The sequence below is a fragment of the Guyanagaster necrorhizus genome (genome assembly GCF_019112545.1).
Source record: "Guyanagaster necrorhizus MCA 3950 unplaced genomic scaffold BT62scaffold_1, whole genome shotgun sequence".
NCBI classification, from domain to species: domain Eukaryota; kingdom Fungi; phylum Basidiomycota; class Agaricomycetes; order Agaricales; family Physalacriaceae; genus Guyanagaster; species Guyanagaster necrorhizus.
In genome coordinates, this window is record NW_025064880.1 from 1,415,904 (window position 1) to 1,431,444 (window position 15,541).

At 49.7% G+C, this 15,541-nt stretch overlaps 8 protein-coding genes across 8 annotated transcripts; 3 read left to right on the forward strand and 5 right to left on the reverse strand.

Annotated features, from left to right (window-relative positions):
* Positions 1-12: 12 nt before the first annotated feature.
* Positions 13-2,235, forward strand: BT62DRAFT_940043 (DUF974-domain-containing protein). Its single transcript, XM_043187737.1, has 4 exons — positions 13-86; positions 137-193; positions 245-691; positions 739-2,235. The coding sequence occupies exons 1-4, from the start codon at positions 39-41 to the stop codon at positions 2,104-2,106; spliced, it is 1,920 nt and encodes a 639-aa protein (XP_043046386.1). The 5' UTR covers positions 13-38; the 3' UTR covers positions 2,107-2,235.
* On the reverse strand, positions 2,125-4,035 carry BT62DRAFT_925429 (ATPase, V1 complex, subunit H). The gene is made up of 11 exons (XM_043184812.1): positions 3,942-4,035; positions 3,692-3,893; positions 3,566-3,641; positions 3,453-3,518; positions 3,221-3,397; positions 3,067-3,174; positions 2,924-3,011; positions 2,686-2,849; positions 2,512-2,637; positions 2,356-2,457; positions 2,125-2,302 (listed from the first exon to the last, which is right to left on the reverse strand). The coding sequence occupies exons 1-11, from the start codon at positions 4,017-4,019 to the stop codon at positions 2,176-2,178; spliced, it is 1,314 nt and encodes a 437-aa protein (XP_043046387.1). The 5' UTR covers positions 4,020-4,035; the 3' UTR covers positions 2,125-2,175.
* Positions 4,036-4,123: 88 nt separating this feature from the next.
* BT62DRAFT_940049 (uncharacterized protein) lies at positions 4,124-5,359 on the forward strand. The gene is made up of 4 exons (XM_043187738.1): positions 4,124-4,197; positions 4,243-4,796; positions 4,845-4,967; positions 5,016-5,359. Exons 1-4 carry the CDS (start codon positions 4,152-4,154, stop codon positions 5,169-5,171), a joined length of 879 nt encoding a protein of 292 aa, XP_043046388.1. The 5' UTR covers positions 4,124-4,151; the 3' UTR covers positions 5,172-5,359.
* Positions 5,090-6,627, reverse strand: BT62DRAFT_925432 (uncharacterized protein). Its single transcript, XM_043184813.1, has 8 exons — positions 6,380-6,627; positions 6,253-6,326; positions 6,024-6,196; positions 5,944-5,974; positions 5,820-5,889; positions 5,652-5,767; positions 5,415-5,598; positions 5,090-5,361 (listed from the first exon to the last, which is right to left on the reverse strand). The coding sequence occupies exons 1-8, from the start codon at positions 6,612-6,614 to the stop codon at positions 5,195-5,197; spliced, it is 1,050 nt and encodes a 349-aa protein (XP_043046389.1). The 5' UTR covers positions 6,615-6,627; the 3' UTR covers positions 5,090-5,194.
* Positions 6,628-7,105: 478 nt separating this feature from the next.
* BT62DRAFT_989916 (uncharacterized protein) lies at positions 7,106-9,121 on the reverse strand. The gene is made up of 4 exons (XM_043190186.1): positions 8,866-9,121; positions 8,590-8,808; positions 7,827-8,537; positions 7,106-7,776 (listed from the first exon to the last, which is right to left on the reverse strand). The coding sequence occupies exons 1-4, from the start codon at positions 9,073-9,075 to the stop codon at positions 7,255-7,257; spliced, it is 1,662 nt and encodes a 553-aa protein (XP_043046390.1). The 5' UTR covers positions 9,076-9,121; the 3' UTR covers positions 7,106-7,254.
* Positions 9,122-9,275: 154 nt separating this feature from the next.
* On the reverse strand, positions 9,276-9,663 carry BT62DRAFT_998915 (uncharacterized protein; the record flags this gene model as incomplete). Its single annotated transcript, XM_043190760.1, has 2 exons — positions 9,276-9,552; positions 9,602-9,663. 2 exons carry the CDS (start codon positions 9,661-9,663, stop codon positions 9,276-9,278), a joined length of 339 nt encoding a protein of 112 aa, XP_043046391.1.
* Positions 9,664-10,122: 459 nt separating this feature from the next.
* BT62DRAFT_977411 (uncharacterized protein) lies at positions 10,123-11,029 on the reverse strand (the record flags this gene model as incomplete). Its single annotated transcript, XM_043189272.1, has 8 exons — positions 10,123-10,172; positions 10,232-10,291; positions 10,343-10,406; positions 10,461-10,604; positions 10,658-10,726; positions 10,783-10,803; positions 10,855-10,882; positions 10,935-11,029. 8 exons carry the CDS (start codon positions 11,027-11,029, stop codon positions 10,123-10,125), a joined length of 531 nt encoding a protein of 176 aa, XP_043046392.1.
* Positions 11,030-11,241: 212 nt separating this feature from the next.
* BT62DRAFT_879116 (uncharacterized protein) lies at positions 11,242-15,497 on the forward strand (the record flags this gene model as incomplete). The annotated part of the gene is made up of 7 exons (XM_043182578.1): positions 11,242-11,518; positions 11,573-11,746; positions 11,804-11,867; positions 11,919-12,464; positions 12,518-12,918; positions 12,972-15,214; positions 15,264-15,497. The coding sequence occupies 7 exons, from the start codon at positions 11,242-11,244 to the stop codon at positions 15,495-15,497; spliced, it is 3,939 nt and encodes a 1,312-aa protein (XP_043046393.1).
* Between the last annotated feature and the right edge of the window lie 44 nt (positions 15,498-15,541).

Below are 15,541 nucleotides of genomic sequence, written 5' to 3' on the forward strand. Positions count from 1 at the left end.
TATTTACTTTCCGTTTTCTTACTTCGACCATCACCGCGATGGACGGGCCTGCTCATCTGTTGTCGCTCAAGGTCATGCGAGTCTCTGTGCGTAACGGTGGCATGACCAAGTACTATATGCTAATTCATCCTTGCAGCGTCCGTCGCTGGCAAGCTCCTGGCAGCCATTCTACTCCAGTTCCCCGTCCTTCTCAGTCCGTATTTATTCCAGAATGCAATTTATCCGACCTCTAAAGCATGTGTAGGCACATTCAACTGCATCAATAATGTCTCTCCAAGGAAATACACCCTTGTCTGGTTATCCGAAAACATTAAGGGATTTCACTCAAGCCTCAGAATTGCTCATCCTGCCCTCGTCATTCGGTTCTATACAGCTCGGAGAGACCTTTTCCAGCTGTCTTTGTGTAAACAATGAGGCCAGTGTCGACGTTGAGGGCGTCCACATGAAAGTCGAGATGCAGACCGTTACAACGAAAGTGTTATTGGCTGAATTTGGAAGCTCAGACCATCGTTTGAGTGTAGGGGATACTCTTGAAAGTATTGTTCATCATGAAATCAAAGAGCTTGGGCAGCATGTTCTCGCATGCACCGTGACGTATCGACTGCCTCCGGGGGTTCGGATTGCCCCTCAATCAGAAGATAGTAATCAAGATCCAGCTTTACAGACGTTCAGAAAGTTCTACAAGTTCGCCGTACGTCTTCAACTAATTGAAAGATTAAGTTCGCTAAAAATGTCTAGGTTACAAACCCGCTGTCCGTCAAGACAAAAGTCCATGTCCCAACGTCTCCTTCTGCCCTAACCAATCTCGATGAGCGAGACAAGGTGTTCCTCGAAGTCCACATTCAAAACCTCACCCAGGAGCCTATTTGGTTTGAACGAATGCAGTTTGAATGTGCGGATGGCTGGGCTGTGAAGGATGCGAACAACTTGATAAGAGACATAGATGGAGAGAAAAAGAGCATTTTCTCTGGTACCACAGCGCTCATGAACCCCCAAGACATGAGACAGTATATCTACATCCTGGACCCCAAGACACATACCTTGGAACCTCCTACCAATGCGCCAGGGAGCATTATTCCTCTCGGCCGGCTCGATATCTCATGGCGATCGTCTTACGGTGAGCCTGGCCGTCTACTCACTTCCATGCTCTCTCGCCGTATACCATTACTGCAACCACCACCACAACAGCCCGCATCCGCCCTCCCACCTTATCTGAAACGCACAGTCGCGGCAGCATCTGCGCCTGGAATGCCTCCTCGCCCCCGATCTCCTCAGCTTTCACAGTCACGACCCAGCTCCCCAGTTCCTACATCACGACCTGGTTCTCCGTTCCGCAATCGCCCAGCCTCTGTGGGCCCCAGTCGCGCTCAATCGCCACCTCCTCCGCCCGCGACAAACCCAATACCAGGTGTCGATGTTCACCTCATTGTACGCAACTTGCCCCGGAATTCGATTGAACTGCAAAAACCATTCACCATATCTTGCACGCTAACAGTCGGCACTTCTATACCCTTTGACAAGCGGCACTTCACTCGTATACTGACCTTGGTGGTGCAGCACGTTCAGCCTCCCAAGAAAGCGCCTGCACCCGTTTCCGTGAATAACCTTATAGCCACTCAATCAGAATCATTCACACGAGTTTCAATCTCAGGTTTCTCTACTCCGTCTCCCACTTCGACCTTGTTCAATTATCCCTTGGCGCAACAGAAACTTCTCGTCGCCTCTCCACGGCATACCATGCTGGAGTTAGACACCAACGAGGCGCTTCTCCCACCCCCGTTTTCTGAAACGTCTCCCGACGAATGCAAAATACCTCAGTCAGGCGTGGGTTTCTGTGGCCCATCAGCGATTTTCTTGTCTCCTATTCAGCTGTCTGCAGCAGACTCTGTCGAACTCAGCACAAATGTCTGCGCCTCACAAGACTTTGAGCTAACGTACATCCCACTTCAATCTGGCTTTGTATCGTTTGGGGGTCTAAGAGCACTATTGGTAGAGGATAAGTTCACCAGTACAATCATAGGGATGGACGGGTTTTCAGAAGCCCTTGAGAAGGCACGGACTTTGAAGGAGTGGGATGTGGTCGGGGAGGTATGGGTCTCATCTTAGTTTTACCGTTGTTTTGTCCGATAATATTATTAGCAACTATATGTACTACTTGCGAGTCCGAAATGTGCGTTAGACTGTCACCCAAGGTTGACTGACGAGCTGTTGCACGGACAGTAGCGCACGGTATCGAACATCCGGGTCTTCGTGGGTCATGAGTTCCATTACGCGTGTCTTGCCACCGAGGTCCGTAATCAATCTATAGACACAACGTTACATTCAATCGTGAAAAGTTCAACAATTCAAACATACTTCTTGCCCCTCTCACAGTGCTTGACGTATTGACCAACATCATGAGCAGCAACGGCTAGCACGGTAGGATCACTAGACTCATTCAATAGCTTCAACAGCATCCTAGAGAAAAGGTCTCCTCTCAACTATTACTTGAAGAGAATGAAGAAAGCTTACTTCAATTGCTGGCAATCTTGCTCATTAAGCTTGGTCGCGTTCTCCTTCCAGAAATCATCGGATTCGTGCACAGGTGTCCAAGATAGATGTCCTGAAGATAGCTCTGATGTATATTCATCATACGTCCTGGGAAAGACTTGAGTTGGGTCAGTAAAAAAGAAAATAATGACACACGTTAGGCTGTAGAAGTTCTTATTTAGTTCATCACGAAGAAACTGGACATCTTCTACAATATCCTCATCTGTGAATTTCCGGGTGCAAAGGTTCTTTGCGAATGGAAGCAGTTGAGAGACAAGCATAGCGGGGAGATTAGCAGCGGGTGCTTTAGTAAGAAGGTTCTGGAGAGGCGAAGGGGTGGGGGGAGGAAGTATCAGGCTATTCTTGAAGATCACAAAGAGAAGAATATACTCACTCGGAAGGTCGCGGCGATGACGCGGATGACCTTTTCCTTCGCTGCGCCCTGAGCGACGTCGATGAGAAGGGGTATTATATTGTACTTCCTAGAAGAATACGTTAATGAGCACTGAATGCAGGGTCAAGGAAAAAGACAAAGACTTGTCGAATTGTTCGGCAATATTTTGCTCAAATGACAGAAGCCATATTGAAAAGGCGACTTGATAGCTCATCTGAGCCGTTGGCTTACGTTTCAGAATGTCAACAAATCTGCGATATTCAAGCAAAGACAGTTAAAATTAGCGCCAAGACGAACCCAACAATTATGCCAGCTATGTCCCAAACGGCTTGACGACATTCTGGTCGCGTCAGGAGTGCCTCTAAACATTGAACGGCAACATCGCGCCTATTGGGTGACTTTCCTTGAACGAATCCAGCAAGCGTAACAAGGAACGGCTGAAGATATTGGTGTTGTAGTGGGTATGGTTCAGAGCTATGAATAGAGTACGATTAGAACGCTGTTTTTGGGAGATGAATAGGCCAAGTACCAGAGGAGGACGGTCAGGATTTGTGCGGCCTTCAGTTGCATGAATTCATCTTGGGTATCAAGAGTTCTGTAAGGAACTGAGTCAAGAAGAGTACAGTATGCGAATTGGCGTACCGTAGCAGAGGAACGTAAGGAAGTTCTGGGTCGGTTTCAACAGTGGAAGTGAAAAGAAGTACCCGTTCATCATGGTCTGTGTACAACTGAGACTCACACTACGCGTACACTTGAAGGATAACGTACCGGTGAGCGCATCGACCATAAGGACAAGGATGTATTGCATAGTGTCCACCCGCTGCAGCTTCTTGAGAAGGCGAAGGTACAGCGACGCATACGTGCGGGAATCCGACAGCAAGATAGACTCAATCTTTGCCTTTGGTTGTCTGTCTACTTTCTTGATGAGGGCAAGTTCCTCAGAGGTGATGAGATCAGCTCTCTGGTAACCCTGTTCGTGAATTCGATATTGTGTTCATATGAAGGCGAGGAGTCGTACCTCCCACGGAACCGGCTTTGAACGAATCTTTATCGAGGCGTCATCGAGGTAGGTGTTGGAAACGAGGGATACAGACATTGTGATGAACGGAAACAAGCTATGATTTAGCGTATGCTGTATATGCTATCTTGGCAGGCACTTCTCACGATGCACGTGCTGCAAATTTCCTCAAATCTGAGAGACTTAGGCTTGGACGGTCAGTGCAGCAGTATGTTGTCCAGAAGTGTCGTTGCGACATGTAGCTGGCACACAAGATGTAACATTTTCTGCTATTTTCTCTATCTTTGCTGACATTTTCCAGGCTTTGCTCGGACGCTGGCTACTGAGGTCGGAATACTATCACTTGCCTCAACATCGACAGACCTCCCGCCTTCCCCCAAAAAGACACCCAGACCTATGATTTCAGCCGCCGTCATCCTCAACAGATCTCCACTTATAACTCGTAGTCCTAGCACCTTTGAACGCGCGTATTATAGCTACCAAGCCCGTCTCCGACGCGCCCTTCATAATCCATTCCCGTACGACTTTTATTTTAAGGAAGGGTCCATTCTCGAAACACGGTTTAACGTCGAGGAGCGAAAACGGGAACGACGGGTGTTTGGACCTCTATTCGGCATCGATGACGATGTAGACCAGGAGAAGGCAAAGGCGGCTCGAGCGGCGGCGGCGCAACTCGCAGAGCAGGAAGGAGAGTACGAGGAGATGGTACCGCGGCTGCATCCATCGGACGTGAGTCGGGACATCAAGAGCCTTGATCGTAAGGGAAAGCGGAACATCTATCTTTTGCTGAAAACAGAGCAAGATGTATGGCGTTTCCCTCAGGGAGGTCTTGAGAAGAACGAGCTTCTCCACCAGGTGAAATGCTTGCTGTCCAATCAACTATCTCTCTGATACCCTGTTTAGGCTGCCCAGCGAGACCTCTATGCCGAGTGTGGTCAGTATATGGACTCGTGGATTGTCAGCAGAAATCCTGTCGGTGTCTACAAGCCTCCCGTCCTGTCAATACCCGGCCAATTCATACGCCCAGTGAGTCTGTCATGTTCAACAATCTAGCAAACACTGACCAGCCACCAGGAGGTTACCTTTTTCTTCAAAGGTCACATCATGGCAGGCCAAGTACGCCCGGGGGAAGGCATCTCTGACTTTGCTTGGCTGACAAAGCAGGAAATCGAAGGCAAAGTAGAAAAGAACTACTGGGATGGCGTTAAGGACATTTTATCTGACTACTGAAAACATCTACATCCTTCCAAGTTCTACTTTGGGGGTGCTGAAATAGCTCTTCGCATCTCAGGTCTTTTTCTGGCATCGTCGAAATGCCTGACGATCACAGAGCATTTTGTAGATTGACAGATATGCTTGGAGGAAGCTTTGACAGCGTCTGAGAACAGAGTCAAACCAGCGGCACGTTCAACAGCTTCGACTGTAGGTTGAGAATCAGCACGGTGCAAGTACTGAGCTGGTGAAGATACAAACCAGGCACTACAAAGCTTTCTAACAGTGCTTCATCTCGTATGACAGCATTTGGCAACACAAATGCGCCTGTTGATAGTTCGAGTACATCTGGAGTGCTCGGAGAAGAGGGTTTGGAGGTGAGAACAACTTTGGCGAAGTGGGTCGGCACAGAAATGTTGGGCGGTGAACCAATGACTTCGTGTGTCTATCCATGCGTGTCGAGACTTGCGTAGGGAGTGTGAAGAACATTCAACTTACAATGCGCCATTTACCATCGGTATCTTTACGGGGCAAATAGAGGGGGACGGTGAAAACGTAGACGTCGGCAAAGCTTCCAGTCAGCCTACGGCACCAGTCTTCAAGGTATGCCCAGTCTGAATGAAGAAAATTCATCAGCGGCGATTCCTCTGTGCAGTAGCCACTTACAGTGTCGATTGAACCCGTCACCGACCTGGGGCGCAATATTTGACAAGTAAAATGTCTCATTCATGGCTTCCTATTCCCAAATGGCATTAGAAAAGAACCCCTGGATATTAGCATTTACACACACCTGTGAGAATTTCGCGTCGGCGGCTGGAACCCTTTCATCCCGGTTAGTACCAGATTGGGCTGGATGACAGGAGCACACACATATGTCCACGATCATATCCACTTCTGAAATAATCCTGCAAGCGCGCACGGAAAGGAACAGGTATCGACTCATCCTCAATGAACGTGGACTTGGAACGGTCACCCGATTCGGAAGGCTCCGAAGGGACAAGAGTTGATTTGCCGAGGGAGGCGAGTGTCAAATGTTCTGCGGTCTACAAGACAGGCATTGAGGACAAAGGAATGAAGCTGATAGAAGCTAAAGACACACCCATACTGGGTGACGGAGCCTGCGGTCGTATGCAGCGACGTAGGCTTTCCGAATTATTGGGTCCGCGATGGGGCCTTGACGGAAAAGTCAGGAAGACAGTTTGCAAGGTATATGCCCTTAGACGCACCAGGGTTGCCATATTTCAGTACTGGAGATGCTAGGGATGCAACCGAAGCTACAGCAGAAATCGATGTGCGCCCGGACGGTCCTATGTCGACAACGGGGGGGGTCACTGCCGAGACGGCGGGCGAGACGATGGCATCTGCTGGGCGGGGTCTTTTACTTGTGAGCGCGACCGTTATACCACCACCAACAATGGCCCCGGCAGTGAAAATGGCTACCTGAAGCAGCGAACCCGACATTGAATAATTTATAAATACAGAAAAGAAAAAATTCGAACATGTGCGTGTTGTTTGGCTACAGACTGTTCTCCAAGCACGCTTCCGATGGCTCCCGATGTGCACTTGTCGAATTCAATTATTCAGAAACGAGCTTGATTAAAGCTTTTTTGAAGGCACATCCGTGAGACTCAGCCACCAAGATTGGTCCTGGTAGTTAGCCAACTAATTTTGGGGTCTTCTCTATAGACGTAATTCCTCTGTCGAAGACAAGAATGCTGATAAATACAGGCCTTCATTGGCAAGGAAATATAACCGTAGCACATATTGTTTTATGGAGAGAAGCGGACTATGAGTATGATATATATATGTAGTTAACAGGAAACTGCCAAAAAAAAATTCCACAAAAATGAGAGAAGCAACTTTTCTTCGTTAAAACAGATTGTATAAAAGAGAGTAAACGTAAAGAGAACGGATGACGAAGGAGTACAGTACATCACAGGAACAACGGCCAAGAGAGAAGCAAACCAGAGCAAGGATTCATTGAAGAGCAATGTTTAGCGGGCGACGGCAAATGTTCGGGTGAGTGATGATGGACGAAAAGAATGTTAATCTCCTCTGCCATCTGCGCCTTCCAAACTATCCGATCGCACTGTGGGCCGCATCAGAACTCCAAAGGTTCGTAAGTTTGAGCATCAAGCCCACCTCTTGACGGTCCACTTTCGCTAACGCCGACACGACTGTCCCGTCGGCCAAATCCGCCAACACCAGGCCCACGAGGCTGGCGAACAACACCTCCTGGGCTCTCATGCCCGCCGCCACCTCCACCATTCAGCAGGGAAGTCTGAATGGATGACGGAAGGGTAGGCACCGGAGGAATAGAACTACCCCCGCCAAAGGCACCGCCATTGGAAAACAGGGAGCCGAAGCCACTGGTGCGGCGAGAAGGCGAGGCGATTGTTGCATAACCTTCGCGGATATTACCGTTCGAGGATCTAGACGTCAGACGAGGGGCCTGTGAGTGAAGGGTCTTCATGTCCGGCATCGATTTCTTCACGCGAAGAGTGTTCGATGACACAGTAGACCCGGTAGGGGTAAGATAGGCCGATGGAGCCCGGGACAATGTGTGCGCGGGCTGCCGCTGAGGTTGCTGCTGCTGCTGCTGCTGCTGCTGCTGCTGCTGCTGCTGATAGAATTTAGCTTACTTAGTTATTTGGCCCTGATTATAAGACGTACTCGTTGGGGATCGATGCGAGTAACGACGGCATACCTCTCGTCGCCCTCCCCGACAGAATAATGGTACACGCCGAGTTTCTGGGCGATGAGATGAACGACTCTTCTTTGCTTGGGCGACAGTGTCCTAGAGAATGCAAGCTCATCGCGCATGCGATCATCCTTGAATAGCAGGATCCTAGAGTAAATCTCCAACGTCGAGGGATCATTGAGGTCTAATTCATTAGAAGATGATTTATCAGATGAGCTGCTGGGAGTCAAAGGCTGCTGAGATGACATCGCAGGTGGAGCAGAGGCGAGAGCATGACTATAAGTTGAGCCCGAGATATTCGAGACGTGCGGCGGGGAATACTGCTGCTGTTGCTGATATGCTCCTGAAGAGTAAGATCGTTGGGAAGGGAAGGGTGCGGGGGAAAGGACGGCGCCGTAGTCTTCGTAAGCAGGGGTAACGATACTGTGTTCCTTTTCGAGCTGCATGGAGCGCATACGACGAATAGCCTTTTCCCTTTCAATGCGCTCCTTCTCACTAGCCTGGAGGACTTTCTTGTACTCGACGCGTAGCTTGCGACCCTGCACGTCGAAGCCGTTTAAGGCAGCGACGACGGCATCAGCGTCGGCGGCCTGGCGAAAGTTTGCAAAAGCAAGACCACGGAAAGAACCCTGCTGGTCAAGATGATAATTGAAAGCGTAAGGTGTAGGGATAGCCAAAGAAGCCTGGAAATAATAAAATAAGGGAGAGATTAGTAGAAGATGAATGTCGACGCACAATTATATCAAGGAGAGTTTCGCGCTTGACATTGAATGGTATATTTTTGATAACGATGGCAGTAGGGATGATCTCGTCATCTGAATTTTGGATAGGTGTAGTTGGAGCAATAGGGGGAGGATTAAGATGGCTCATAGGTGGGGAACCGCCAGCGGAAGAAAAGTCCGAATTGTTTTGTGGAGAGAGGGAGCGACCGTCTGATGAATTGTCGAGCCATTGCTGGAAAAAAAAAACCGTAAAAAATGAACAGGACAGTAGGCAGGGAAGAAGACGTACGGTCGGGAGGCCGCTGCGGAGGGGTTTGCTCTTGAGGGGGGACTGGCCTGTCGTTAAAGGATTATACTGGGACTGGACAGGAATTCCAGGCGAGGTTGCATAATGATAATGAGGCCTGCTGCCACTGTTGCCTTCGTAATCGTAAGTGTCGTGAAGACGTTGCTGGGAGGAAAGCGACAGAGAGGATATGTCTGGAGGAGAGCTGGTCATTATATGTAGCCTGGTATCAGCCAACGACTCGTGAATACGACGAAAAGGAAAATTGCAGACAGAGAAAAGTTAAAGACGAAGGAAAGCTGGGAAAAGCTCGTTCTCGCTGTTGTTCTTTGCTTATCGTCTCGCCACGAGGCTTTACTATATATGGGAACCGAAGAATGCACAAAAATCATCCAAAAAATATATATAATATTCTACTGTCTGCTGGCGCCTATTGCTACTGGTTTCGGTAGGGGTAACAGATGATCTACGTCAATGGGAACACGAACACTCCCTGAGTGATCCCAAGGGCCCCGCCGAACTTTGACAGATCCTGACTGCCGTGCTACACTCGACGGACTTGAATTTGAGTAATTTGACGCGACAGGCAGGCAATGCAGGCCCCTCGCAGGCGGACTAGGTCCCTTGCCCACTGAATGAGGCGGGTAAAACGTGGGTCGCGGCACGGCCGGGAGTGTATGTTTGGGCGCACTAGGTAAATAGATAAATATAAGCGAGACTGGTGCTGGTGTAGACTCACTTTCGCGGGGGTGCTGGACCAGGTACCAGGCGAAGAGCCGTTGGAGGTGGTCGTCGAGGCATGAATAAAGGAATGATGCTTTTCTGCTTGCAGAAGGTAGTTTGTCTGGTTGATAGATAGATGAGAGATGTTTCTTGTACTAAAGTTGGCAGCTTACTTGCTCGTACAGAAAAAGAAAAATGGCAACCGGTGCCAGTGATCTACTCGAAAAGTCCTAGCGCTCAACACGCAATTTAAGTATTGTTCATGAATCGCAGTGGCCGCACTGAGTAAGGAAACAAGACGTCCCACCGTTACGTAATAATAAGTTCATGAACAAAAGCTTTTTTTGACTGTCCAATGTCTTCAAAGTATGTAGCCTACGGTGGCTTTCTGGTGGTTGCCGGCACCCACGGATGTGTTCTAAGTAGCAGATTCTAATCACCTATCTATTCCCGTGATGATTGATTATATGTACAACAGTAGATGGTTTCAAGGAGATAACCAACAGAACATCGTACTTATATACAAGGCGAAAGGAATCAAGCATTATTGACAGGTCGGTAATGTCTCATCAAGTGCGCCTTAAAGACTACAAGTATCACCATTCAGTTCAAAAGCCGCCGAAAAGATGAATTTAAAAGTACTCACTATCAGGATTGTTCCAGGCATTAGCGGCCTCCGAATTAAGAGGAGATGCGTTGTTCGGTTCTATCAAAAACTTTAGCATGATTCAATTTTCCGGGCACCGGCCCCACTTACCCCCAAGCAGTGATTGCAAGGACAATAGAATTGTTTGGACGCTATATACAGCCGACCATTTGTCCTGGGTGATTTTCTGTTAGCCCGTGGAGATAAGTATCCCACCCATCCAACGAACCTGCAGTATATCCAAGCATATGGCGCCTCCCGTGATATCAACGTTTGGATGGAAACAGGGTGTATCGAACTTGATGGCTGGAGGTACATAGGGATAGTTTGAGGGAAAGTTTATTGATATTTTGAACGTTAGTCCATCGTAAATCTGTTCGGGGGGCGTTCGGCTATGACCCTGGATTATTGCAGAACCGAACGCACCGTTCCTGCGGGTCCTTCTATCGTACCCGCCCACTCAAACAGATTGCCGTCATGTTTTGGGAACGCGGACTGTGATTAAAAGTAAGCACAACGTTTTTTGGTTCAGAAGCACATGGAAGACTGACTATGCCCGGCGAGGCGTTCATCTAGTGGGGCGGTCAATAAAGAGAGAGCACGCGACAGACATGAAAACTCACCATCAGCGTCATCAGCTCATTACCCAAGCTAGAAAAGGCATATTAGAGTGCCATCAAAAATTTCGCGTCGCATCATGTACCGTTTCTGAACACTGCCCACCCCCTGCGGGGTAGTGCTGGGTACAGTGGTTTTCTGAGGAGACCGGGGTGGAATCGTGGCAGATATTTGCTCCATTGAAAGTAGTGCAGGGAGGTTGAGAGTAAGACGGATGATGGTCGTAGAGTGCAAGGAAAATATACAGGCGCAAATGGTGGCAAAAAGACAGAAGAGTGAAATTCATCAGGGCCGTTGTCACTCGAACGACACGTGATGGTGACTAGGCCGGCCGTGAGAGCTCTCGGCACGAGCCCTAACCTTAGCGTTATACCCTTCCCCCCATCCCGACGATGACCGCCAATTTTCAGGCCACGGCGGGCGAACTCTCGCTCGTCACACGAATATTCGCTCAATCTGACCCAAAGAAAACGGGATTCTTGTCTGGAGATGTTGCTGTACGAGTCTTTGGTGGAGCCAAGCTTCCGCCCACGGTTCTCGGGGAAATATGGAATATTGCAGATGATGAAAACCGGGGGTCGTTGAATACTAAAGGTGTGGCAGTAGCAATCAGGCTCATAGGATGGGCGCAGAAGGGTGAAAAAGTTACTCCTGCTCTTGTTAATCAAGGTGCGTAAACTGCACCCAATTACCAAGTACCATTCTGACGCTGAGGCCCGTTAGCTGGACCTTTGCCAACTATTGAGGGTATTTCAGGTGTTTCTACTCACAATACTGGACTATCAATACCTCGCTCGCCGCCACCAGTCTCTGGATTACCTCCATTTACTGCCCAGGATAAGGCCAAGTTCCAAAATATGTTCCTGAAGTCCGGGCCTACAAACGGACTTCTCAGTGGTGAATATTCTCAGCTTCAGTACTCAGTTTCAGTCCTGATACTCTTGACAACTCAAGGTGAACAGGCTCGCGATATTCTTTTAAAGTCAAAATTGCCAAATGATAAACTCGGTCAAATTTGGTTCGTCATCACTATACCCTGAGTGTTCTACACTTCACCTTCGTACTCCAGGAATCTCGCAGATACCCGTAATCGTGGCTCGCTCGACGCAGTCGACTTCGCTATTGCGATGTATTTCGTACAAGGAGCAATGTCCGGGCAAATTACCACTATCCCCCCGGTGTTATCACCTGCTTTGTACCAACAGGCTTCAGGATTTCCGGCGACACAGAGCGCCATCCGAGCTCAAACGACAGGGACCAGTGGCTCTTTCAGCCCTATCAATAGCACTTTCTCTCAGAGAAGCGTGCAGTCTCAGTACACAGGGCAGAACCAGCTACCTTTACAGCCAGATGTCACAGGCGGTTTTCCGGCACGCAGGGGTCCTCCTGTACCTCCTCATCTTCCTGCACGGCCTAGTCCCTCACAAGTTGGATCCGGGGCGTTTGGCCGGTCCAGTGTGAGCACCCATTGGGATATCACACCGGCGGAGAAGGCCAATTCCGACAAGTTCTTTGATAACCTCGATTCTCAGAGACGGGGCTACATTGAAGGTGATGTTACCGTACCATTCATGCTCGAGTCACAACTTGGTGAGGAAGATTTGGCCCGAGTTTGGTAAGTCGCTGTCGTAGGATGCGCTTGTATTCCCGACTTATATACGTATGCAGGGACCTTGCTGATATTAACAACGATGGTCGCCTCACGCGTGATGGCTTCGCCGTTGCTCTCTATCTCATCAAAAAGAAGCTGGCGGGCATCGATGTACCTATAACTCTGCCCCCGACTTTGGTACCGCCTTCCATGCGCAAAGCTGATGGGGCCTCTGCATTCTCACCTGCGCCTGCACCTTCTCCCCCTCCTTCAGCACGAGAGCCCGCTATTGATCTGCTGTGGGATGACACGCCAGCCCAACCAGTGTCCACTGCTGCTCCCTCTCGAGCGTTCAGCATTCCCCTCCAGCCAACAGGCCCTCAAACCTCTGCGGCTGGCTCATCGTTCAACTCGCCCTCTCAACCTCAGCCGGCGGCCCAAGACCCATTCCGTTCCTCACCCTTTGGATCCGGATCTGGTAAGCTTTTGCGTCGTAAGGCCTTTAGAGTGATTAACACGTTGCAGCTGCAGCGAAGGATCTACTCAGTGATGATGATGACGTCCAAGCTGCGCCTCCTCGATTGCACGATCAATCTGCTGAGATCGGTAACACTCAAAACCAGCTTAACTCCACGAACCGATCATTGGAAACCGCCAAGACCAACCGAGCTTCTGTTGAACAAACTCTTGCTAACCAGGCTGCTCAATTAAGTGCACTTCAGACTCAGCTTTCGTCGGCAAAGGCTGCCTATGAGACAGAAACGAAACTATTATCAACTCTCCGGGATCGTCTGAACACTCAGACGGCGGAAATTCAGAAGACCCGGGAGACCCTTATCAGTGCAGAAAGTGACTTGAGCGCTGTTCGAGTTGAAAAGGCAGAGGTTGAAGGTGCCTTTTTGCGGGACAAAGAAGAGGCTAGGGAGTTGCATCGTAGGATGTTGGAAGTTAGCCAACAAGCTGACACATTGAAGGCGGAGATGGAGAAATCCAAGAAAGAAGCGAAACAGCAGAAGGGATTGCTCGCAATTGCGAAGAAGCAGCTGAGCACTAAGGAGGCTGACAGAGCCAAGGCCGAGAAGGAGTTGCAAGAGGCTAATGCCGAGTTGGCTGCGGTGAATAAGGAGAAGATAGAGACGGAGATGCAGATTGCAGAGTTGGATGCTGCTCCGATCATTGCACCTGCTCCAGAACGGGCACTTTCGTCGGACTCGCTGGCTTTTGCTGCGTCGCATGCTTTGCCTGTTACACCTGATCCGACAAGTCCAGCTGTTAGCACGAAGAGCAACAACCCCTTCGATAGGCTTGCACTGTCTTCTGGTCATTCGACTCCACGCTCAGAATCTCCTTTTATGCCGTTTGCGGCTACCTCTCTTCCAAGCCCGCCCACCGGCGCCCCTAGTTCAAACGTCGCTGCTGACAGTGGTGATCACTTTGGTTTCTCTCAAGCATTCGAAAGCTTGGACGTACCGCCCGAACTGGCGGTGTTGGATGCTACTAAGGCTCCTATTGAAGAACCGGAAGCATCCACTCCAAAATTGCCTGCTGCCGAGGTGCCTAATGGACTACCAACATCGGAAGCGCCCATTTCGCCCGGTTCCGCTAGTGAGACCGAGGTTTTTACTACTCCACCTACGACATCTGCAGGTCTCCTAGAATCCGCTAATGGCAAACAATCGACATTGGAAGTTACGTCATCCAAATTTCCCCCCCTTGATGAACCTGTTACTGTTGCGCCTACTCCCGAAAGCGATGTTCCTACGGAGCCTTCAAGGAAGTCTGGAGATCACACAGATTTGAGAGCCCAGCTGAAAGAAATTGACTTGGAAGAATCGGATAGTGACAGTGAAGAAGACGAAGTCCCGCTGGCACTACTGGCCAAGTCGAGGACGTTGTCGGAAAGCCCCTCTGCGGCTTCTGCACCTTCGCCAGCTGTGACAAATGGAACTGCGGTTCCCCCCGCTTCGTCATTTGATGATATTTTCGGTGTCGGCTCTTCGCCTTCTCCAGCCGCTACTACTATCCCGACAACAGAGGCGGATGCGTTTGGAGTACCTATCAAAAAGTCGCCAAGTCCTTTTGATACGTCCGACGTCTTTTCCACGTCGTCTACGGATAAATCACAGAACCGTGCCGTATCGGGAGTCAATGTGTTCGACGAGGCAATGGGCAAATTGCCCAGCACAGGACCGTCGCCCACTCAGTTCAGCTTTGACTCTGCGTTTGATGACAATTTCGACTTTGGAGCCTCAAGAGAACCAAAGTTCCCGCCTGCTCCTAAAACCGTCAATGGTAGTGCTACTTCGCCACTACCCGCGCCCACCAAAGATGATGGTTTTGATTCTCTATTTGCAACGTCTACCGTTGTTACAGCTAACGGAAATCACACGTCTGCGCCGGCTCCAGATCGCGTACCTACGCCTACTCCTGTAGCCACGCTAGCTACAACCTCCTCTGCAGCCACGGTAGAGCCCTCTGGACCGTCATTTGATGATGTATTCTCAGGCTTCAACCCATCTCCGCCATTGAATTTAGACACGACGTTAACGGCGACCCCAGCAAAGATCTCTGAGTCACCGAAGCCCCTCCCTACGAGTACGTCCCCACCGGGGTCCCTGTCTTCTCTCCAGGGCGGCCCCCCCGTCTCGCCCCCTTTAAGAGAAAGGACACCACCACCACGCATCAGCTCGCCCAAGCCCCGACCTTCGACGTCGTCCTCTAGTAAGGAAGGACATGAACTTAAGCCTCCTACGACACGACATTCGAAACTCAGTGTAAGTTACAAGATCATAATGCTCTTAACAATAACGTATATGTTTCTAGATACGACTACCATTTGGGAAGAAGAAGAAACACGAGGCTGTGGTCCCTCCACCATCTCAATTCCTGACGCCCCCTACTGAAGAGCCAAGGAGCACGTCTCCTGCTAGCGACGACGATGTTGAGTCCGTCAAGCAGCTGACGGCCATGGGCTTCAGCCGAACACAGGCAGTTACAGCCCTTGAACAGTACGGCTATGATGTTCCACGTGCCTTGAATAGTCTGCTTGGTCAATAATTGTTTCGCGCGCTATCTTTCCAATGTACAAATATGTTCAGCTT